The sequence below is a fragment of the Bufo bufo genome, chromosome 3 (genome assembly GCF_905171765.1).
Source record: "Bufo bufo chromosome 3, aBufBuf1.1, whole genome shotgun sequence".
Lineage (NCBI taxonomy): Eukaryota > Metazoa > Chordata > Amphibia > Anura > Bufonidae > Bufo > Bufo bufo.
In genome coordinates, this window is record NC_053391.1 from 320,538,645 (window position 1) to 320,563,894 (window position 25,250).

The following is a 25,250-nucleotide window of genomic DNA, read 5'->3' on the forward strand; positions in this document are numbered from 1 at the left end:
AGAATTCATGACACAAATTTTGTCTGATTCTGAAATAGAAAATACAATAAAATCCTTCACGCTCATTCAGTGGTACTTGAAAGAACAATTGAGGGGAACGTTAGGACGTTTAGCAAGGCATTAAACATGTTTTACTAAAGAGGAATAGGAGAGTGCATGATGATAAAGGACCTTGGTGGAATCCATTTAGGTCTCATGGAAGATATTAGTGTTCGACTTCAAGCAGGGGGTTAGTTGGTTTTAAATGAGATAGGGGGGGAGGGAGGTTTTATGGGGAGAAAAATAAAATTAGGGATGGTTGAGATAATACTCATATGTCCATCAGCATTTCTTGAAGGATATTTTGCTGTACATGTGAAACATGACATTTCTTTTATTGTGAAAACGCACTGGGTAACAGGATTATTTATTGACATAACATGTAATCCTCAGGACTATGTAATTACAGCAATTGTACTGTCATGATTATTGAAGTCTTTTCCCTTAATAAAAAATGTTTATGCACCACTAGAAAGTACAACTTGTCCCGCAAAAGAATAAGCCCTTATAAGGCTATGTGAACTGAAAAACAAAAACGCAAAAATGGAAAATCTCTGAGTCCTCTAAGGGTTAAAGTGCCATTCATTCCATGTCACAGTACATATAAGAGGGATACATACAAAAAAAAAAAAAAAAAGTTGAATAAGCATGAAGACAAGTTACAAATTGGTACAGAAGGAGAGAGGACCCTGCCTAGGAGGGCTGTGAGAAAGAAACAGAGGGTAAAACTGGTAATCATGGCGGTATAGTGGCAGCAGGGTTGCTGTAGGTTGTAGGCTTTTCTAAAGAGCCAGGTTTTCAGGTTTGTTTTGAAGGTTTCCAAGGTAGGTGAGCATCTGATATGCTGCGGTAGAGAGATCCAGAGTACGGGGGTTGCATGAGAGAAATCTTGGAGGAGATTGCGGGAAGAGGAGATGAGTAGAGTAGAGATTGAGGTCTTGTGAGGATCAGAGATTGCATGTAGGAAGGTACTGGGAGATCAGGTCACAGATGTATGGAGGGGACAGGTTGTGGATGGCCTTGTATGTCATAGTAAGTATTTTGTACTTGTTTCTCTGGGCAAAGGGGAGCCGGCGAAGGGTTTGGCAGAGAGAACAGACAGGAGAGTAACAGAGGGAGATCTCTCTGCCGCAAGTGTGAAAGTACCCTAATGCAATTATCTGTTGCCTTCAATAGTGCCACTTTTAAGTAGTCCCATTTCTCCTGGACTCCATTGAAACTGTTCCAATCTGATAGGGACTCGTATACCACTAATCTAATTTTTGAAAAGTCAGTTTTTCAAAAATCTAAAACCTTTGTTTTTGTGTGGTGTACTTATAGTAAATCACACTGACTGGTGATCACTAGATCCCAAGCTTTCCCCTACAGTAATATCAGATACCAAATTCCCATTTGTGAATACTAAAATCTAAAATGGCCTCCTTCCAGGTTGGCTCCTCAACTACTTGCTGTAGAGATAATCCCATTAGGGAATTTAGAATATCTGTACTCCTGGCAGAACTAGCCATTTTGGTTTTCCAATTTACATCAAGAAGATTAAAGTCTCCCATAATGATAACTTCCCCTTTCAATGTTATTTTAGCTATTTCCTCAACTAGTAGATCATCTAATTCTTTGACTTGGCTAGGTGGTCTATATATCACACCTACACGAGTTACCTTATGATTATCAAGCTGCAAGGTAACCCAAACTGACTCTAAATTGGTCTTGCTAACTTGTATTAAATTCGATTTTATGCCATCTTTCACATACAGGGCCACCCCTCCCCCTTTCTTGCCTTCTCTGTCTTTCCTATATAGAGAGAACCCTGGTATTGTTATATCCCAGTCATTACTCCCATTGAACCATGTCTCAGTAACAGCAACTAAATCTATATTCTCAGATGCCATTATAGACTCAAGTTCATTGAGCTTATTCCCTAAACTGCGAGCATTTGTAGACAAGACTCTTAGCTTGTCATTTCTTAACCTACGTGCTACTGGCATTGTTCCGGGGGGCAGTCGGACTGCTGGACTATCACCCTTTTGCCCCCCTTTCCTAGTTTAAATGCTCCTTAATAAATACTTTGGAATAGCCGTATTTTTGGTAAGCCGTGCCACTGGTGGGTCGACCTTAGGAGGGGATGCCCACCAGGACACAATCCGCTGGGAAAGGATATAGGACATCCAGATTTTTAGGGGTGGAAAAACGCATGTCTGGATGATCCCAAGCCTTTGAAACCACTGCCGAAAAATCATTATGGCGAGAAAACACCTTCGAGGCCTGTTTTGGACAGAAGAAGGATACCCCCTGTTGGTCAGTGGGGGGGGAATCATCCTGCACCCAGAAGGTGTCACGGATGGCAGCAATGAGGCTATCCACAGTGGAGGCCAACTTGGAAGGCTGCTCCGTATCCATGTCCAAATCAGAATTCTCAACCTCTCCTTCGAACAGCATGTCCCCAGGAGAAGAAAAACCTGAGTCGGGAGCAGGCATCACTTATATGTCCAGCCGCCATCTTCACCCTTCCTCTTCTCCAGCAGGGTCACCCCTTCAGTTAATGGCACCGTAGTGGCAGGACGCTGAAAGAGGGACTTGGATGGGTGACCCTTCTGATGGCAGGATGCAGGGGAGCGAGGCTGCCCTGGTCCACCTTGTCTTCTTGTGGGGGAGGAGGCAGCGTGGCGGACCAATGCTGGCATGCTCCCCCGGGAGAACAGGGAGGCTAGGCAACCACCTTAAAATGCTTTTTTTTTTTTTTTTTTGACACTAGAAAAGACTGAAGCTCTCTCTCCAGGCTGGAGGGGGTATAGCTGCCAGGGGAGGAGCCAACAGCTTTTACTAGTGTCAACGCCTCCTAGAGGACATACCTATACCACGATTCCTGTGTCCCCCAATGAATATGGGTGAGAAATTCTGTTTTATCCATGTTAAGTTTTAAAAAGTGAGAGGAGGAGAAGTAGGCTATAGAAGATAGGCATTATGGGATTCTGGATAGTAGGGTGGTAATATCTGGAACAGAAGTAAATTTGAGTGTCCTCAGCATAGAAGTGATATGAAAGCCATAGGACTCTATGAGCTGTCCCAGGCCGAAGGTGTAGTTTGAGAAGAGAAGGGGTCCTAGGACAGAGCCTTGAGGGACACTGACCAAGAGAGGAAGAGGTGAGGAGGTGCTATGTGAGCGGGAGACACTAAATGTCTGGTCTGTAAGGTATGATGTGATACAGAGTCCGTAACGCCAAGAGATGCGAGAGCTTGTGTTAGAAGGGAGTGGTCAACTGTGTCAAAGGCAGAGGATAGGTCAAGAAGAAAAACAAAGTAATGGCTTTTGGCTTTGGCAGTTAGCAGGTCATAGGCGACTTTGGTAAGGGCAGTTTCATAGAGTGGTGGGGTCAGAAGCCAGATTGTTAACGGTCAAATACGGAAAAAAAGGAAGAGAGGAGAGGGGACAATTCAAGGTGGACATGTTGTTCAAGATAGATCTGTCAGAGTTACCTTGATGCAATTTTCTTCTCTTTCTATAACAGTGCAAACTCGAATTAACATGGGATTCCTCTTGTCAACAGCCTCTAGTTTCATCTGTGGCTGGAACCCATGTGGTGGGCGCTTAAAACAAGAATGGAAAGACAAAGCAAACATTCAATGATTTAAAACAGTGGAACTGTTTCTGTGTACGAATGATGTGAAGAAAAATAAAAATAAAAAAGGTAAACAGCCCATAGGGTAAAATAGCAAATGGCTTTACGAACAGCACAGAATACAGAAAATTGGCAGACATTTTACTTTTTTTTTTTTTATATATAGCAGAGAAAACACACTAAGATCCAGTTAAATTATTACAGTGCAATTCTAGCAGACCAGAGGTCTAGGATATACCGTAATAGCTGGACCAAAACAACAGGCAATGGCTTTCTTATTTTATACATATTCCAGCAAATATTTACCACTTTGAATGCCCTTGCTGGGGCTGCCTGAGCGCCAGTCTTCTCCAGATATGCTTCCCAGGTGAAGATTTTAGGATCTTTATATTCTAAAGAGTGTAAAAATAGATCTTATGACTTACTCAGCACATCAGGGTAAATTCGTTCATAGACTTTAGAATTTTTGGTGCAGATTCCACACCGATAATATCCAACTATATCCTGGAAAACTCAGGAAAACTAAAAGGAAACTCATCTAGAATTTTTTCTTATAATGAGTAACTTTGCTTTTTTCCCCCACCTTATAGGCAGTTTATTATTCTTCTGATACTTTAAACCATTTCACCCAAGTCTGGCAAGTCCAGTACTACGACTAAGGCAAGTGCTGAAACAATTGTATTCGAGGGGTTCTCTAGGCTTTTAATATTGATGACCTATCCTCAGGATAGGTCAATAATATCAGATTGGCAGGGGACCGACACCCCCGCAGATCAGCTGTATGAAAGGAAGGCTTCCTGCTCTTTGCTACTATGTCTATGGCAAGCAGTAAGAGAGAAGGGAGACAGCATGTGCGCACTGCGCGTACCTTCCCTTGATTCAACTGATTGGCAGGGGTGTCGGGTGTCGGACCCCCGCTGATCTGATACCGATGACCTATCCTGAGGAAAGGTCATCAATATTAAAAGCCCTGAGAACCCCTTTAATACCTGATCGGTGGGGGCCCGAGACCTGGTCGATCAGCTTCAGTGAGCACCGCAGCCTTCTCAAAACTTACCAAGCACAGCACTGTACATTGCTTAGAAGCTGTGCTTGGTATTGCAATTCAGCCCCATTCACTTGAATAGGACTGAGCTGCACATAGGCCATGTTACCAAAGAACCTAACGTCACTAGCCTAAGAAGAGGCCATGGAGCTCTGTACTCTTGCCTTGAAAGAGGCTCTGGTGCCTTTTCAAACAGCTGATTGTAGGGGTGCCAGGGTGAAGCTGCATGTAACATCAAGAAGAAACTTCACAGCCAGTTGACATCTCTCCACTTGTTTACTAACCACTGGTAGGGATACAGAAACTTTTCTTCATGTTGTCAACCCACTAACCAATTAGAGGATATGTGCTGATTCTTGCATAAAAGGCACCCATGAGTAGTAGGGGGCATTTACACAATGTGCCAGGTGTATTTTTCAAAAATATAAAAAGGGTATAAGGTAACATTTTAATTTACAAGTCAGGTTTTCAAGAGTGTGGGAATTATACTAGCAGCGAAAGGGTTAACTAATTCAGTTAAAGTTTTTCCAACTACCTTCTCCCATTAGTAATGCATCATTATCAATAAATGCAGGCAATCGTGCCTGAATGTAACAAGAAGGCACCAAGTTTCTTCAGAGAGCTCTATATGTGTAAAAATACTAAAAATGTACACACTAGATGCAAGGAGGCAGAAAATGCTTTCACATCCTCCCCAACTGAGACGAATAGACTAGAATGGCTTAACAGAGGCAGATTATACATGATACATCTGTCAGAAAAAAGTAACCGTAAATCATTCTCTCAATCAGGCTGGCAAGCTCCTTGCGCACTTAGCGCGTGGCAGCAACATGTCCCCCCCAGTTATCAGAATTAGGGGCCCTGATGGGCTAGTGAAGGAGTCAGCGGATGGTATCCTAGAATGCTTTGAGAGCTTTTACACAGATCTATATGATTCCGTTGTGACTTACACAGCGCGCGAGATTGAGGAATACCTTCTTGAGGTGCCTCTCCCTCGGCTGAGTGATCTGGATAGAGGTGTCTTAGAGGAGGATATCACTTTGGAGGAGATTAAACTAGCAATCACAGACCTCCCTGCTGGGAAGGCCCCTGTCCCAGAGGGCATCCCAATAGAAGTATACTTCAGATACACTGACATACTAGGCCCACAACTCCACAAATTATACAAGACTGCTCATACCCGTGGATGTTTGTCGGATTCTATGTATGACGCCACAATTGTGGTTATTCTGAAGCCCGATAAAGACCCGCTGGAATGCGGATCATACCGTCCTATTTCTCTTTTGAATCTAGATTATAAGATTCTCACTAGAGTTCTGGCAACTCGTCTCAATAGAGTGGTCACTTCAGTAGTGCACAGTGGTCAGTCTGGCTTCATGCCGGGCAGGTCCACCTCTGACAACATCAGGAGGGCCCAAGTGATTGCACAGATAGGGGCGGCTGAGGGTGAGCACTGGGCTATGGCCTCCTTGGACACTGCCAAGGCCTTCGATTCGATTGAGTGGACATTTCTGCTTACTGTGTTGAAGAGCTTTGGTCCGAAATTCATTAGATGAATTGAGATATTATACAAACGACCGAGGGCAGATATATTAATAAATGGCCATCACTCTGGCTCCTTCCCACTGAATAGAGGCACGAAGCAGGGATGCCCTTTGTCGCCTCTGCTATTCGCGGTAGCTATAGAACATCTAGCTCTAAGAATAAGGCAGGATCAGATCTACACGGGTGTCTCCATGGCTTGCAGGGTGGATAAAATAGGACTATGCAGAAGATTTGCTTCTGTTTATGTCTGACCCCGAGACATCACTCCCTAGAGCAATCGAGATTGTTAAACAGTTTGGTAGATTCTCGAGGTTGCGCATAAATTGGACCAAATCAGCTATTATGCCTCTCTGGGATCACACTTGGCCGTCTCTCACTACCACAACCTGGTGGATCGTTTTAAGTACCTAGGGATAGTAATCACTAGAAATGCGCAACTATCATACACTTTGAACATTGAACCCCTGGTGGCTCTCTTTGTAGACAAATTCAAGTCGTGGAGATCCCTCCCCCTTTCCATTATGGGAAGATTGAATCTAGTTAAAATTATATTACTTCCCAAAGGCCTATACATCCTAGCTCATGCTTGCGCTCCCATATCTAAGGGCTTCTTTGATCGTGTTCATGCCATGATTGCCTCATTTGTGTGGGGTGGAGCTAGAAGGAAACTTTCCTTGGCTGTGCTTCAGAGGCCTAAGATGCAAGGGGGTGCCTCTCTCCCGGACTTCTTGGCTGGTCAGCTGAAGTTCCTGAGGCCTTGGTTGTTATCAGCGGATTTGTCTCATGCAGAGTATTTTTTACAGGAATACTTGCATTTGGGTACTCTTTGGCCAGTCCTGGAGAATTCACACTGCCCTCGCGGTCGCCTGCTGCCCCTTCACAGGTTAGCACATCAAGTATGGCAGGCTTCTAAATTACATTAATATAAGGATTTACCTGACGTCATCCCCTTGTAGGATAATCCCATGCTTGCCCATCTGAAACTGGTTGATGGAGCTGACATGTGGAGGCTTCACAGGGTCTGCACACTGAAAGACCTGCATGAGGGTGGGCACTTACGGTCCTTCACGCAGATCCAAGATAAATTTGGTGTGCCCCGCAATATGTTTTTCAGATACTTGCAATTAAAACACACCCTGCAGGCCCAGCTTAGAGAGGCAGGGAGGGATATCTCAAAATACCCTTTGATAGGAGTGCTGAGATCGCAGGGACCGAGAGGGATTATCTCCATCCTGTACACCCACCTGCTATGCAACCGTATGACAATGAACCCTCTTGCCATTGAGAACAAATGGAAGCTGTCCATACCCTCCCTGACGGAAGATGATTGGAGTGAGGCGTTTCTTACTCCGACCAGGGTTTCACCCTCTATTAATAATAGATTGATTCAGATGTTTATTCTGCATAGGAGCTACCTCACTCCAACCAGGCTACATAAGATGGGAAGGAATTCCCATAGTAGGTGCCACAGATGCTCGACAGATATGCCAAAAGTCGGCACTATGTTTTGGGAATGCAGCTATAGCCGCCGCTTCTGGACTTCGGTCCTGGGGGTGCTATTTACAATGGTTCCTGTCGCGATCCCTTTCTGTCCCAAACTGTGTATACTGGATGAGGAGTCGTGGTCCCATTACAACAGAATATTTTTAGGGGAAGCATTATTCCTAGCCAGGAAGGCAATTGCGCTCCGATGGATGGGAGACAGACCACCGTCTCTGGGTCAGTGGAAGTCCCTAGTTAATCACGCAGTGTCCATGGAAAACATTGTCTTTAAACACAGGAAGTGTCCGCAAAAATTCCAGAAAGTTTGGGGAGAGTGGTGTTCCTCCACGTTAACCTTGCAAAATTCACATATGTACTCAGCGATTGATAATCTAAGCTTGTGTTAAAGGAGATGTGATTAGAGTCTTATCATTGCATGAAGCTGTATGCACCTACTCTCAAGTCCTCTTCCACATGGTTTATTTTGATTCAAACTGTATGCCCTGTATCTTGCCTAACTCTGTGCTTATATCATGTCGTGTTACTCCGCTGCGTGGGAAATTACTGTGCATTATCCTACTTAATTCATACCTGAATGGTTAATCTTTAATAAAACGAGTTTAAAATTTTAAATACTAAAAAATTAAAACATTACCTGGTGGGGGAGTCAGTGAAATACCAGCCTCCTGACAGTGCCCGACTGGTCTGATGTATGGACTGCTAGCATCACACCTAGGAAAGAGCAACTAATAAGAGCTATTCAAATATTTGTTTATTCAGATCTTACTATGACTTCCCGATCTGTGAAAGACTAAACAGGGAATTTCATATAATAAATTATAGATGTAGGTAACAAAGTTTCCTTAGTTCTTCTAAGGAAAACATCAATGATATAGTCAGCCTTCACATATTTTTTCAATGTCATGGTTTAAATCAAATTAAGTCATTGGAAACAAACAGTGGGACACAAATTGACAAAACTGCATGGGATTAGGTATGCAGCAGAGAATGGTAACATTTTCCCTCCAGCAGCTAAGGCTACGTTCACATCTCCAGCAGGTACATCCGGTAGTCTGTTCCAGCAGATCAGATACCAGAGTAACCTTAGCTGGCATAGCAGGACATTGCCACACCAATGGATCCCTATAATGGGAACCAACAGGGATCCAGCAGGTTTCCGGCATAAATGCAGGTTTTCAGACAGAGAAATATGGCTGCAAACAGCGGTATTTGTCCAGCCGAAAGCCAGCATTTATTCTGGAAACCTACCAAATCTCCATCGTATCCCATTCGAGTCAAAGAGGATCCAGCAGTGTTCGGACATGTCGGATACGGTAACTCTGGTAGTCTGTTTCTCTGCCGGAACAGACTAATAGATGTACCTGTCTGAGATATGAATATAGCATGAAATACCACAAACATGATGTGGATAGGCCAACAACCTCAGGACTGAGAATTAATTAAGACCTCATTATATATAATTATTAAAATATATTTGCAAGCAGGAAGTATATATTATCACATAAATATGAACACAATACCAGTAATCATAACTGTGATCCCAGCTGTCAAAGTGAATGAGCAATCTGTTCTCCACAATATCGGAAATTGTGGCCACACAAAGCAAGGAAGGATTCTTCCGATCCACAGCTTCCAATTTCATACCCACCCGGAACCCAGACGGAGTAACAGGCTGGGAAAAAAAAAAAAAAAAAAGATATAGAATGATACTAGTGTAACAAGTAGATTCCAGGAAAGGGTGAACAGATAAATGATGACGAGGACTATATTAAATTTGCCTTCTCACCGTGTTGTAACTTTTAAAGAATGTTTTTGGGGCAGCCTGAGCTTTACATTGTTTCAGATATGAGGGCCAGCTAAACTCTCCATCTTTGTAACCTAGAAACACAATTAAGAACCCCGACTGTTACCAAAACAAGAATGACAAATTAATAAATGTAAGCTAGCCAAAAACATTAAAAGATGAAGAAAATTAAAGAATGATTGCAACTGCATTATACACAAGATTGAGCCCTGAAAACTTTTCTTCTGCCAATGGATATTATCCTAGCAGGAGTCTCATTCAGGTTTTTAAGTAACCAAAATAAAAAGTAATTGGAGATTCGAAAAAGCATATAAGTAAAGGCGCCTTTACACGGGCCAACGAGGCAGGAAATTATCAGGAGTGAACCATTGATTCCCATTAATTGCCTACTTGTCACAGGAGGGGAGAGCTGAATTTGCAATAACCTTCTCTGCAGCAGGAGCAATCATTCATTCCCATACATATTAATTGTTTCTGAGCAGATCACCGTTTACACAGAACAAAGATTCAGTTGACGCTTCAGCATCTGCTCGCTAATCCGGTGATCGGCGGTAATTATACACAGGGCAATTATCAGGAAGAACGTTTTTTAGGAATGCTCCTTCCCGATAATTGCCCAACTGTGAATAATAATACTTTTAGCGGTTGCTAGCAGCCTGCCTCACTAAGCTTAGGATTCATACTAACCTGGTCCCCACTGCCCCAATGTGTCCATGTCCCAGCCCCCACTGTGTTGACATCCGGCGCAGCAATAGCATGGGCACATGTTTCACTGCTGCCAATGACTGGCCTCAGTGGTCATGTGCCACTTCTGGCCATGTCAACGCTGAAGCCAGTCATTGGCTGCAGTGGAACATGTGTGTATGCCACAAGCAGCTATATGTAAACACTCCATAGACCTAAATATGGACACACTGGAGCTAGTGTGGAGAACTGAAGCAGCATGGGCCAGGGAAGTGTGAATCCTCAGATTAATGAGGCAGGCTGCTGCCAATTGCTAAAACCTAATTATTCATGAAGAACCCATTTAAGTGCTGAGGCCCCTCTGTGTCCAGGACTATTACATGCAGAATTTATATTGATAGCAGAAAAAAAAAATCCATTAAACTGCCCTTTAGGGAAATACAGAGGTATCTGCTACAGTGGCACAGATTTAGTAATATTGTCTAATTTCTAGAGTGTAAACAGACTAGACCGTGGTGGCTCATGCTGAATGATACATTTGGTGCATCTTTAGATATATTTTTCTAACTTTACACAACCTTATTTGCTTAACTTTCACTAACCTTTTGATGCATTTTAAGCCATGGTCCATTCCTGTTAAGCCGCTTCCCTTTCCTGCTAAGCCACAAGCCCCTTTGCTGAGTGGGGCACAAAAGTGTCTGTGGTGTAAACCATGTATGCTAGTTTTATGGAGCCAATTGTCAGAATTCTGGCACATTTAGCTTAGTAACCCGAACCCCCCCGACACACACACACACACACACACACTGCTAATAGGACATGTACACATCCCTATGTACATTTCAAAGATTGGAAAAGTTTCTGACATTTTGTTTCAAGGTAAAGAAGCTGTTCAGTCAAAAACAAACTGTTGCAGTCAGTCACCTTTTGGAGGCACAAGTTTATGTCCAGTTTTTTCACACCATCCCACAGGATGTATATCCAAAGAATCAGCATTAACCCAAAAATCATAGCAGTCAGGATACCCATCAAAATGAAGTCTGTTTCGATAGCCTTGAACCTATAAGAAATTAAACATTTCGTAAATCTTACCTCTCTGAACCCAAAACCACCAATCTTCTTTGTCCTGTACAATTGGCATCAGCTGCTTTGGCAGTAATACGTTCCTATTACATAGAATGTACAGTGCCTCGAAAAAATATTCACACCCCTTGAACTTTTCCACATTTTTTCTCGTTACACCCATCAAACTTAAATGTATTCTGTTGGGATTATATGTGATAGACCAACACAAAGTAGCAAGTATGTGTGAAGAAAATGATAAATGGTTTTAAAACTTTTAATAAATTAAAATCTGGAAAGTGTGGTGTGTATTTGTATTCAACCCCCTGTACTCCGATACCCCTAAATAAAATCCACTGTGACCAATTGCCTCCAGAAGTCGCCTAATTAGTAAATAGAGTCCACATGTGTGTAATTTATTCTCAGTATAACTACAGCTGTTCTGTGAAGGCCTCAGAGGTTTGTTAGAGGATATTAGTGATCAAACAGCATCATGAAAACAAAGGAACACACCAGACAGGTCAGGGTTAAAGTTGTGGAGACGTGTAAAGCAGGGTTAGGTTATAAAAAGATATCCCAAGCTCTGAGCACTGTTCAATCCACTATCCGAAAATGGAAGGAGTATGGCAATAAAATACATTTAAAGGGAATCTGTCACCTGGTTTGACCATATTAAGCGGTCACCATTGCCATGTTTAATAAAATACCTTATCTCCTGCAGTGTTTTTTTTTTTCTTATATTCATGCTTTCATTTTGCTAAAAAAAGCGATCTTTGTATTATGCAAAAGAACCCTGTAGGGGCCCAGAGGGGCGTTATCCTTCACCCTCTGAGCCCAGTAACACCCCCCCACAGTGCCTAGACCACCTTTATTTAGAGCCAAAGCACGCCTCCTCGTTATGCAGTATCGTCCCACACCCTAGTTTAACGGCGCCGCCCCCTCTGCTACGTCAACTAATTCATTCAAGCCACGCACCTGGAATCTTCAATTCGTCCGGCTGAAATCTTGCGCAGGCGCAGTACCACCTGTGCGATCCACCCGCTCCTGATGTCAACAGCCTCAAAAGTGTCACTGGGCATGTGTTAATTACCATGTAGATTGTAAGCCCTCACGGGCAGGGCCCTCTCTCCTTCTGTACCAGTTTGTAACTCGTCTTGTTTATGATTAGTGCAATTGCCTGTATTATGTATGTATACCTCTTCTCATATGTACAGCGCTATGGAATGAATGGCGCTTTAATAATAAATAAATTTTAAAAAAATCATTTTTAGAATGCTGCAATCATAAAAGGTGAAATTTTGCTCTGGGCATCAAGGCCCAAACACCCCCAATCATGAAAGAGCTACAGGAATTTCTAGAAGCCAAACATCAATGGCCTATTCTTAGGATAAGCTATCATTGTTTAATTGGTAGATGCCCAACCCTGGAATCAATTCCAATCTGAAAAATAAAGGGGTTGCTTCAACATAATTGTCTAAGTAGACTACATTGTCTAAAGCTCATCTGTATAGGAGGCTGTCTGGTATGCAGCTTAGTCCATTCCCTTGAAGCTTACCAGGATGAATCAAACATCAATGTTTTTGTCCAGAAAAACCTATATAACGTTCACATTATTACTGCAATAGACAACATGACATGCTGGCAGCTAAACTTAGTGGCTCTCACCTCTACAACAGTCTGGACACAGTACAAGGATGGATGTTCTGGATCTAGTCCTTCTAACTTTAATCCCAATTTAAAGCTATTCCGTGACTGAGGAAACGACTGATGCTGAAAGCAAAGAAAAAAAAAAAGTTTAAAAGTGCTGCTAATAGGTAACAAAACATTGGCCCAGATTTACTAATCCTACAGATGGCAGAAGCTTAGACAGGCTTTCTAGACCTGCACCCGATTTATCACAGGGGCTCAGGCTGGATGAGAAATGTGGTGCAGGCATAGACACTTTTCTGACTCTGTACCAACCATTTACAATTTTGGCACATCTTAGGTCCCCCATTTCCAGTGTGGCCCACCCCCTTTCAGCTAAGCCCCAACAGCTTGTCAAGTGGGATGGAAACACATAGAAATCCTAGATATTTGTTGCAGACACATTGGTAAATCTGGGCCCTTCTTCTCATCAGTAATTTAGGAAAGACAAAATGAGAAATCGCAAATCTAGATACTGATTACCAAACACAAATGCAGCAAGAAGAAAAAGAAAGTATTTTCTTCTGTTGATTTTCTAAGTGCTTGATTCAATGTTAAAGCATTTGAGACTAAGAGTAATATTGGAGATTGCGGAGTAAAGTGAACACAAATATAAGGCTGCCCATACACATCTCTCCCGTCTCCTTCCCGGCTTCCCCATACACATGTATGTGTATTCTATGGGGAGAGAACAAAAGGATTGGGCAAAAATATTCATTTTGATCGATCCTTCTGAAGAGAGCCAGGGGTTCCCCACACTCTTTAGAGTGTTAGCTGAGCCCACCGTTCTTGGCGGGTTAGGCCAACAAAAGACTGTATGGGGCCCTTACTCGAGGTGATGATCGAAACGATTGAGCGACAAACGAGTCGTTTCTTGGTGTAGTGAATGTTTCAACAATGACCCTTTAGACGCGCGGATTATCGTTCACAAAAAAGTAATTTCGAATGTGTATTCCATTGTTTGTAAAGCAAACAGTTGCAAAGACAAAGCGATAACTTGCGTGGCGTGCTGAAACACATCCACAGTGTAATCGTCTGTAATCCTGCGTGCAGTGAATGATTCCTCTTTACACGTATGAAATCGTTAACATCCAACGATGATTTTTGTGCCCACACAAACGATCGAACCAATGAGAAATCTACCAATTGTCACTATCATTCATTGCTTTTACACTGCTCGAATCATGCAGTTTCGCTCGATTTAACGATAATTGGCCTGTCTAAAAGGTACCTTTAAGAGCCATTCCAATTATGATTTGTTGAATTTTTACTCACATACCCCTCTTACAAGCTTGCACTAATAAGCATACATGAGCTAATCTTGAGTCGTACAAATGCTACCTCTTTGAAGAGCTTTAGTGGCGCAGCTGGCATCTTCTCCTCTTCCAGGTATGAAACCCAGTTCCAGAGCTTCTTCTTCTGTGCAGATGCTTAATTAGCAAAAAGAGAAATAGAAAACTAAAATATTATAAAACATGTGGGGGCTAATATATGGCATTACTGGGAAACAAAGCGTAAGATTAAAAATAGCTTAACCTCTAAAGCACAAACACGTTTTATAGGAACTTATGGCTTGTGTCAAGTTTTGTACCTTGAACTTATACAAGGTTCCTCCTATGTTAGGCTGTTCTGCCTATTTGCTCCTTTCTGCCAGGAAAATTGTCATTATGGCACGGAATATAAAGAATCACCCTAACCTTAATCACTTGAAAAATATTTTAACCTCTTTTGTTCCAATGTATAAATATACATTTCACAGCACTGGGATCTACGGCTTAATTGTCCCTGTAAAGCTAACCCCTTTGGTACACAACTCATTTTGGCCTTGACAATGGCCATGGATAGATTATAAAATGTTGCTTGCAAGTCAAATAGGGGGTTGAACGAGTGCCCATATTGTGTCTAGTATTTACTTTTCATGTATATTATAGAGTTTTAAAAAGGTAAAAGGGGAAGTTGTGAGGTAAATGGGTGGTGACTGAGTCAAGGTTGGAGGCAATGTGTGCAATTTTGTCCCCAAGCTAAATATGTAGAAGTCCAGCATTACGTGTTAAAAAGTCAAATTTTCATTTAATCCATAGGTCCATGAAACAAACCACTTACACGTTTCATGGAGAGCACTTACTAGCCATAATACATAGCATTAACAGTGCAGGATCGCAGAGTTATTTTTTTTTTTTAGATTGAAGCTTCTCTGTTTGCAAGTGAGTATATCATGTATGACTGGAGCAGAGGTTTGTTGTGCATCAGTAGACCACAGAAATAACATTGGACGGCTGGAGCCGTCCCATAGAAGTGACAGGTTGCAGTTACGCCTGCTCACCACTGCAATGTTGACGGCGAGCAGGTAAACAAACAAGGGACGGCTATGCTCGCACAGAGAGCAGCCTTCCCTACAACCAGCTGATCGGCAGGGGTGCCAGGTGTTAGCCCCCCACCAATCTGATATTTATGACCAATCCTGAGGATGGGTCTCTAAAATAAAAATTACGGAAAACCCCTCTAAGTCCAATCAAGGGTTCTCTCCAAATGTTATTTCTATGGTATCTGGGATTTGTCTTTGAACACTCAAAGGGGAGGACACTGGTAGTACGGCAAGTACAAAGCACCGCCTGGCTGTCAACCTCATCAGTCATGCAAAATATACTCACCTGCAAGTGAAGTGGGGAGGGTTCCACTTACCTCAGTCAGGCATGATCTACTCACCTGCTAGCGAAGTGGGAGGACAGATCTAAAAAAGTCCAACAATGCTTTTACTGTGTGTGGTAAGAGTAAGTGCCTTGCTGCCCAAAATGCACAAGTGGTTTGTTTTGGACACATAGATTTTCAATAGTAATTTGAATTTTTAACGTGGAGTGCTGTACTTTGTGGACACAGCTTCAGGATCTGGAAGTGTCCGTGTACCCAAGCTGATACCACAATCACCATAAATTTATGTGACCTGAACCACACTGGCTCTTTCTTATACCGTAAATTATAATTTGTAAAATTACAAATAAATCCTATTAAAAAATAAATTAAAAAAAAAGGGATAAGAGCAGCACAATACTCTACCTGCTTTTACTTGCTTGGCAGTTTTTCCTCTCTTCTGGTACACTCTCAGTCTCTCCTATTGAAGAAAAAATTACATTTACATATCCACCTCTATGTAAATTACATATCCACCTCTATGTAAATCCCGCGCCTGTCTTCATTCGGCGCAGGCGCTCTGAGAGAAGGACGCTCGCCTCCTGAGCACTCCCTCAGTGCACCTGCGCCGATGACGTCACCGAAAGAGAAGACGTTATCGGCGCAGGCGCACTGAGGGAGTGCTCAGGAGGCGAGCGTCCTTCTCTCAGAGCGCCTGCGCCGAATGAAGATAGGCACGGGATTTGAAATGCTGACAGAGCTAGCCGGAGGAGGAGATCGCGGCTGGCCCTGTCAATCAGAAGGAGGGGGCGGTTTTCTGCAGATGCCCTACTTGCTGGTAGAAAGGTAATTAGCATATCATAAAAGTAAGTTTTTTGCTAAATCTACTGAACGAAAATTATTAATAACAATGTATGGCAATATGGCAGGATAGGGATTATAAGTACACAAAAAAAAATATATGAGTTTAGTGGGGTGACAGAAGCCCTTTAAGGGGTGTAGTGAGTGCTTTGACAAAACAGGTGTTTCAAAGAATTTAGACACTGAAAAATTTTATTTCTCCATATTTTTCATTTTCATAAGGGGGTAACAGGAGAAAAAGCAACCCATTTTGGAAGTATTTTGACACCACAGGTATTTTGCAGAAATTAATCTGCAGCAGACTACCGGTATGCAAAATGAAAATCATCCACAGATATTGCATTTCAGTCCCTAATATGCAGTGCCCAGCTGGTGCCATCTGAGACACACCACGGCCCTTAAATTATTAGGCAGGTTCTGCTGGATACAGAAATGCCATAAATGTGGGTACGCTGCAGGGTTCGGAAAGAAAGACCCCTTTTTGGCTTTTGCAACATATTTTGATGGATTGGTTTATGGGTGCCATGTTGCTTTCAGTCAGCCTCTGGGTGCCAGTACAGCCATTTTCTGACAACCATACGTTCTTCATTTTTCTCTCGACAGAGCTGTGTGGGGGCTTATTTTTTGTGGGATGAGTTGCCATTATTATTTGGCTCTATTTTGGGGTACATACAAGTTTTGATAGTTTTTTATTTAGCTTTTTGGTAAGCAGGACAAAGAAAATGAGGCAATTCTGCCATTGGGAAAAAAAAAAAAAAAAAAAAGTGTGTCGCCATTTTCAGAGAACCATTTAAAAAAAATGTTTTCTGGCGATGGTCTCATTCTTTGTGGAATGAGGTGATGTATATGACTTTTTTATTGCTTCATATTAGGTTAGCTGTTCTAGCGTAGTTTTTTTTTTTATCGCGTTCATCTGACATGGAAAATCATGATATTTTTATTTTTATAAAGCAGTGGCAATAACTGATATGGCTATATTATTCTTTATAATAGTAAATAGCTTGATGAGGGTTTTTTTTTTTTTTTTTACACTTGAAACTTTATTTTTTATTTTTAGGCTACTTTCACACTTGTGGCAGAGTGATCCGGCAAGCGGTTCCGTTGCCGAAACTGCCTGCTGGATCCGGCAATCTGCATGCAAACGGTCAGCATTTGTAAAATCCACAAGCAATTTCAGGGACCGCGCTAATATCAGCAGTTTAGGACACAGTGCAGACTCGACACTCGATCCAACAGATGGTTGTTCACATTCCACTCCTATGGACCTCTCCTGCAGCGTCTTGCCACCAACCGAAACTTTCAATACATAGCACCAAATTTCAATACATAGCACCAATACCTTCCTTCACAAAGAAAAGAAGCACATGGTGCAATACCCAAGTGGTAAAGCAAATATACAATTTATTGTACTTACAAAATTCAAGGAGTAAAAAGCATTTCATAAAAACATGCCCGACCCGGGTTTCGCCTAAGGCTTAGTCAGGGGCTGAGGGCTGAGGGCCAGCATTTGTAGACTAATCCAGATGAGGATCCGTCTTACAAATGCATTGCAAGAACAGATCCGTCTCTTTGGATGTCATCCGGAGAAACGGATCGGTTATATATTTTTTAAAATTTTTACCGGTCTGCGCATGCGCAGACTTGAAGGACGGATCCGGCATTGCGGTATTTTTAATGCCAGATCCGGCACTAATACATTTCAATGTAAATTAATGCCTGCATTCCAGCAACTGATCCGGAATTCTGGACGGAGATAATACCGCAGCATGCTGCTGTATTTCCTCCGTCCAAAACGCCGTTCAGTGACTGAACTAAAGACATCCTGAACGGATTTCTCTCCATTCAGAATGCATGGGGATAAAACTGATCAGTTATTTTCCGGTATTGAGCCCCTATGACGGAACTCAATACCGGAAAAGAAAAACACTAGTGTGAAAGTACCCTTAGTCTCACTAGGGGACTTCAACTTTTAACGGTCTGATGGCTGGTTCAATGCAGTACAGTAATGCAAAGAAAACTTTGGGACTGGGCCTCATAGGCTTCCGTAGCTGGCAGACCTGAAAGCTGCATGGGAGGAAGCTGATGGGTTGAGTCAGGAAGCCCCCTTCCTCTGTAAACCTCTTAGATGCTGTGGTCAGCAATGACTGTGGCATCTAAGGGTTTAAACCGTTTGCATCATAGTTATCACTGATGCTAGCAGTACAGCAGGCCCCTGTCCTGATTGAGCGAATAGAGCTTCTGTGCCCACTTGATACATATACTGGGGAATTCAGGAACTAAATTCCCACTGTGCCAAATATATACGCCGTATGTCTGGAAGGAGTTAATGACTCTCCATTTATACCACGTTTCAAATAATTATGCAAATTGGATTTAAGTGTCATAAAGATGCATTTTTTTGTTTTTCAATTAAACTCATGGAGGTATTGTGTCGCAGGGTTCTTTGGATCACTGAAATTCATCTCAAACACCTGTGATAATAAGTTTGCCAGGTGAGCCAAATCAAAGGAAAACTACAACAAAGTTGTAACGTCAGCAAGGAGGTGTCAGAGTCAAGTTTGGGGCCAGAATCATAGGGAGAGAGATGGTAGGCCCTTTTTAGGGTCCCTGAAAGTGTGAAAATGACCTCGGCAAAAGATAAAGTTTCTGACTAACCACTTTCTTCCATGGTACAAAAAGAACTGTGCCTTCCGTAGCAAATTCATCTTAATGAAGGACAATGCACCATCTCATGCTGCAAAGAATACCTCTGAGTCATTGGCTGCTATGGACATAAAAAAGGTGAGAAACTCATGGTGTGGCCACCATCCTTCCCTGACTTCAATCCATTGAACTCTCCAAAAAGTTCAATAGATGCAAAAATTGTGAAGGTTATATCAAAGAAGGGGTCCTATGCAAGGGTGAACCTAGCCTATCTGCTGCCTGAGGCGAAAACTGAAGGCCTTACTGTTAAAGGCATACTTGGAAAACATTACAGTTGAATATGAAGAGATGAACACTTCCACAATGAAAGCATTCATTGCCCAAGGCCTTTCTGCTGCCCCCTACTTGTCCCTACATGGTGCTTCCTGAGGCAATTGCCTCACCTCGCCGCATTGGTAGTGCACCTCTGGTTCTATGCTAACGTGCAATATGGCCTGTTAACATGTTTTTGATTGAAATGGCTTTTAATTTTAGTAAATTTGACCGCTTAATGCTGCAAATTCAACAAATAACCATTTTCATTTATTTACAACCTATAGGCCATACAAGCTCCTTGGAAATTCTGGGAGGAAAGGGATGCAAATGAGCTCTTAACAAGCTCTGTGTCTAATGCCACCAGATGTAAGGGCAGCTATCCTATAAGTCAATGTTCAGCTCTTTAACTAAGCCTTGAGACATGACTTGGATAGTAAATAAGCCAGCACCTCATCTGCAGACAGCTGTTTCAGGGGGTGATTGCCCCTCATCAGTGCAGTGGAGAGTGTACTGGCTTGACTGGGTGAGAGGCCTGTGTCCGAGCAAGGGGGGAACTAACTCTCCTTAAGGAGAGAGCACCTTAAATCAGCGTGAGGAGACAAATGCCTCGTTTCCACTGAGCGGATCGGTTCGGTACGGTACGCTATTTTGGGTGTTTCCATTATGAAAGCGTGCCATAAAACCGAACCGCGCCATTCAGGGTCCTGCTTCTCATGTGGGTCCATAGAAAATGGAACGGTACGGTTAGGGCGGAGCTACTGGCGTCACACAGTACTTTCCACTGATTGGTGGTCAGAAAACATCAATGCTGACGTCAAAGCAAAGCGCCAAACAATCACCACGTCGCCTTATTAGTCCATATAAAGGAGAAGGATGCCAGCAAACAACAGCAGGGTCTGGTTATCTGAGGAACTATCTACGTTCTTAGCAATCATCGGCGATGGCGTTATTCAGAGTGAGCTTGATGGATCAGTGAGAAATGAAAAGGTCTATAAAGATATTTCGCAGCGGATGGCAGCCGAGGGATTTGAACGGACGTCGGGCCAGTGTAGGGCAAAGCTTAAAAAGCTTAAAGCACAATATAAAAAAATTAAGGACGCCAACAGCCGTAGTGGAAACTGTCCAATTGCTTGGAGGTGGTACGACGCCATGGACGCCATTTACGGTCATCGGCCAGCAAACCAAGGCAGGGAGGGAGGTCTGGACTCTGCAACTGTAATTCTCGAATCCATGGTAGACCCCTTTGGTAAGTTTTTTTTTTTTAAAACTTCGCTTAGAATATCGCTCTGCTTACCATTTAAAATATAATATCTAACCATATGTTTATTTTCAGAAACAGTTGATGGACTCTCCACTGATGCATCAAACTTATCAGAAGATGGACCTTCAATGTCTTTCAGCAGCAACAGCAGCAGTATTTCCTCAAGCCAACCACAGAGTAGCCAACTACAGAGTACTCCCAATGCACCAAGGCACAATGGTAAGACATGATGATAAAAAATAAATTTTTAACTGTGCATTTTCTTAAACTAAAACAGCAGTGGGGCAGATGTGCAGGAGGTACAGTGTTGGAATAGATAAGAAGGGGGAGATCAGCTGTGGGGGAGATGTGCAGGAGGTACAGTGTTGGAATAGATAAAAAGGGGGAGATGTGCAGGAGGTATAGTGGTGGAAGAGATGAGAAGGGGGGGATTAGCAGGAGGTACAGTGGTGGAAGAGATAAGAAGGGGGGGATTAGCAGGAGGTACAGTGGTGGAAGAGATGAGAAGGGGGGATTAGCAGCAGGTACAGTGGTGGAAGAGATGAGAAGGGGGTTCAGCAGTGGGCAGATCAGCAGTGCTGTGTATTGGTGTAGCAGATGAGCAGGGGGAACAGAGGTGTGGCAGTGAATCAGTGTGGGGCAGATGAGAAAGGAGCTTACAGTATTGGTTTGGCAGATGTTACCAAAAGCAATATTTCGGTCTTTTGTATATTACAGGTGAAAGGAGAAGGTTACAGTTGGATCTGCGCACAGTCATGGAGGATATGCGGGCAGCAGAAGAAAGGCAGCTGGAAAGAATGGATAACCTTTCTGAGAGGCGGTTTCAAGCAGTACGTCAGGATGCACAGGAAGCTATGCGCCAGGAGGCAGAAATTGCCCGGCAGCAGATGGAGCAGTTGGCTACCTTCAACCAGGCCTTCCTCGGTGTCCTTGGTCAGCTTGTTCAAGTGATTGGAGCCAATCGTCAACCCAGGTCACCACCCAGACATTAGTGCCTTTCATGCAGCACAGGACCTGTACCCATGTTTACGTTTAAAAATATATAATTAGAGTGGGTTTTAAAGGTTAGATTTTTTTTTAATAGGCTCCTTTGAGCCATCAGCGATCACACAAGATTGGACACATTTGCTCCTTGCTGCACATGGCTTTCTTTGTGCTGCTGCTTTGATTCCCTTCTGCCTCCTTTGCGTTATCACCCCCCTTGGACGGTGGAGCCTGGATTTCAACAAAGGGCACCCCCGATCGCTTAATTTCTTCTCATTTTTGCATTGTAGATGTAATTGCGAATATACTTGGCATTTTTGGTTTACCTTTTCCTTTAATTTCCTTTTTAGATGTTTTTTTTCTTGGTCTGAATTTCTCACTTCCTGTTCCTTCTCAGTAAACCTGACAACATCATCTGAGCTGTGTTTAGTCAGTCAGCACAGCTTATTGAACAGCTTACTGAGGAGGAACAGGAAGTTAGAAATTCATACAAAGAAAACAAAAAAAAAACATTTATTGGAAGTGAAATTGAAGAAAAAAACAACAATGCAATAGCTTAGGGATATGCAATTAGTGGATATCCAACTGTTTCAGAACTACAATTCCCATGTGGCATAGCAAGACTCTGACAGTCACAAGCATGACACCCAGAGGCAAAAGCATGATGGGACTTGTAGTTCTGCAAAACAGCTGGATTTCCGCTAATTGCATATCCCTGCACTAGCTTAATAAAAAACAAACCTTTACAAGCTCTTTATTGTAAACAATGTTTCTACATTATCAAAATTTTGCCTTTACAAAATATGTAGGAAGATGATTTTTTTTGTGGAATAAAAAACAAGAACGACTTCTCTGAGTATGTCTGATTTTATTTAGCATTTAGCAAAAAGTAATTAAAGATTTTAATTATTCACGGTAACAACGTTAACGTTAAGGTGCCTCATCAGAGCCTGACGTATTTCACTGCACTCTTCTTCCATATCCTGTGCTGCTATTACTGGTACTGGCTCTTCTGGAGATGTATTCCAATCCTGGTCAAAGTCTTCTCCATGACTTTCACAAAGATTGTGAAGAGCACAGCACGTTAGGACCATGGATTTGGTAAGTTGAATGTCACTGTCATTCCTCTTCATAAGACACCTCCATCTAGGGTTGTTGCGGGTATCGAAATTTCGATACCCAATCGATACTTTTGTCCCGGTATCGATACGATACCGGGATTTCCGTTTTTTCGATACTGGGCTGCGCTTCTGCGCAGTCTAGTATCTCTGAACATGAGCGCGCTGCTATCGGCGCGCTCATGTTCTCTCTCAGCAGCACGGGGAGAAGGAAGCTGTCCTCCCTCCCCCTGTGCTGCTGCCGCTGCCACCAATGAGAAGAGAGGGGCGGAGGAGGGGCGGAGGAGGGGCGGCAATGAGAAGAGAGGGGGTGGAGGAGGGGCGGCAATGAGAAGAGAGGGGCGGAGGAGGGGCGGGCGCACTGCGCCACCAATGATAGGATTACTATCGGAGCGATGGGAGGAGACATCAGCTTCACTAGTGGGCGTTCCTTTTCCCTGCGCTGCGATTGGACAGCGCTACAGCCAGGGAGAAGGAACGCCCACTAGTGAAGCTGATGTCTCCTCCCATCGCTCCGATAGTAATCAGCAGCATGTGGAGCAGGAGAGGAGACAGTAAGGGGGCACTGCGGGCGAACGGAGCGGCGCCCAGGACTAAATGGTGAGTGCTGAGACATCGCTGGGCGCCGCTCTGTGTGGCCTAATAGTGAAAGTCTGGACTCATATACAGTAGTCAGTCTTTAACACATACAGGAGGCGGGTGCCGGCAGCAGAATCGCATTGCCGGCACCCTGCCCCTGACAGGGAGCTGCGATCAGCGGCAGTTAACTGCCGCTGATCTGCTAGTACCCGCCTCCTGTATAAAGGGGTAAAATCATTGGTGGTGCAGTGTGCCCCCCCCCTCAATCCCCCCATCCCATTAAAATCATTGGTGGCACAGTGCGCCGGCCCCTCTCAACCCTCCAGTATTAAAATCATTGGTGGCAGTGGCCACAGGGACCTCTCCACTCCCCCTCATTGGTGGTGCAGTGGCAGCTTCTGATCGGAGCCCCAGCTGTGTAAGCCTGGGGCTCCGATCGGTTACCATGGCAGCCAGGACGCTACAGAAGCCCTGGTTGCCATGGTAACATCCCTGATGCTGTGTGCACAAAGCACAGAGCAGCAGGGACAGTGTGGAGTCCTATTCACCCTGATAGAGATCTATCAGGATGAATAGGAAAAGGGATGAAAGATCCCAGGTTCTAGCCCCTAAGGGGGGAAATAGTTATTAAATAAAAAGTGAAAAAAAAAAAAAACACTAAAATATGAAGTATAAATCACCCCCCTTTTCCCAATTTCACATATAAAATATATAAATAAACATATTACATCGCCACGTCAGAAAAGTCCAAACTATTAAAATATAAAAAAAAAAATCTAGGTGGTGAATGCCGGAACAGAAAAAATAAAATAAAAACTGCGCGATTCGCCATTTTTAAAAATGAGGAATGCACGTGGCTTTTTTTGTTTATTTTTTTCGCGTGGTATCGAATGGTATCGAGTATCGCAATACTTTTTCATGGTATCGAAACCGAATCAAAAATTTGGTATCGCAACAACTCTACCTCCATCTACCCTTAAGTCTTCCAAACGCATTTTCCACTACAACACGTGCCCTGGATGTTTTCTTGTTGTAGATTTGCTGCTCTGTTGTTAGGCGCCCATTGTCAGGAAATGGTTTCAGGAGCCAATTTTGTAAAGGATAGGCAGAGTCCCCAAGCACATAATAGCCAACATTCACCCCACAAATGTTCTTAGTGCTAACAGGGTACAGGCCTCCCTGGCCAACCCAATCCCAAAATGTTGACAATCGGAGAACCCGAGCATCATGCAAACTCCCAGGCTTTCCTACATTCACATTCCAGAATAGTCCCTTGCCATCCACTACTCCCTGGAGGATGATGGAATGCCAGCCTTTTCGGTTGAAGTAGTCAGTGTGGTATTCTTGTGGTGCTATTATTGGTATGTGTGAGCCATCAATAGCACCAACACACTGTGGAAGGCCCCACCTGTTCTCAAAGTACTCAGCCATGTCTTTGAGCTTTTCCCTGTTAGGAAAATGAACAATTTCAGGCGCTAGCAATGTGCACACAGACTTACAGAAGTCCTGCACACACCGGCACACTGATGATTTGCTGACACCAAAAAGATGACCTATACTCCTGTATTCACTGTTGGTAGCCAGCTTCCACAGTGCAATGGCAATTCTTTTCCTTACAGGCAAACAGGCTCTGAAGTTGGTGCTTTTCTTTTCCATCACTGGACGTAGCTTTGCACAAAGGAATGAGAAGGTTTCCTCTGACATCCTTAAATTCTGCACCCACTGTCTGTGGGTGAATCCTGGGACGGTCACATTCCACCACTCATTGGCACGAGGGAAAGCCCAAATCACTGGTCGGCGGCGCTGCTTTGCCAAAAGGAGAAGCATCTGTAAAAAATGCAGTGTGTCAGTGTGTATAGGTCAGTGTGTGTGTGTA

General features: G+C 43.3%; 1 protein-coding gene across 3 annotated transcripts in view; it reads right to left on the bottom strand.

Moving 5' to 3' along the window:
• The window catches only part of L3MBTL3 (L3MBTL histone methyl-lysine binding protein 3), a 94,018-nt gene that overhangs the window by 48,475 nt on the left and 20,293 nt on the right, over window positions 1-25,250 (bottom strand). For all 3 annotated transcript variants that reach the window (XM_040424355.1, XM_040424356.1, XM_040424357.1), the window contains exons 6-14: window positions 16,040-16,094; window positions 14,327-14,415; window positions 12,965-13,069; window positions 11,162-11,297; window positions 9,536-9,627; window positions 9,270-9,421; window positions 8,384-8,460; window positions 3,963-4,048; window positions 3,514-3,624 (exon numbers count right to left, since the gene is read on the bottom strand). In XM_040424355.1, the coding sequence (XP_040280289.1) occupies window positions 3,514-3,624; window positions 3,963-4,048; window positions 8,384-8,460; window positions 9,270-9,421; window positions 9,536-9,627; window positions 11,162-11,297; window positions 12,965-13,069; window positions 14,327-14,415; window positions 16,040-16,094 (903 nt within the window). The remainder of the gene's footprint in view (window positions 1-3,513; window positions 3,625-3,962; window positions 4,049-8,383; window positions 8,461-9,269; window positions 9,422-9,535; window positions 9,628-11,161; window positions 11,298-12,964; window positions 13,070-14,326; window positions 14,416-16,039; window positions 16,095-25,250) is intronic.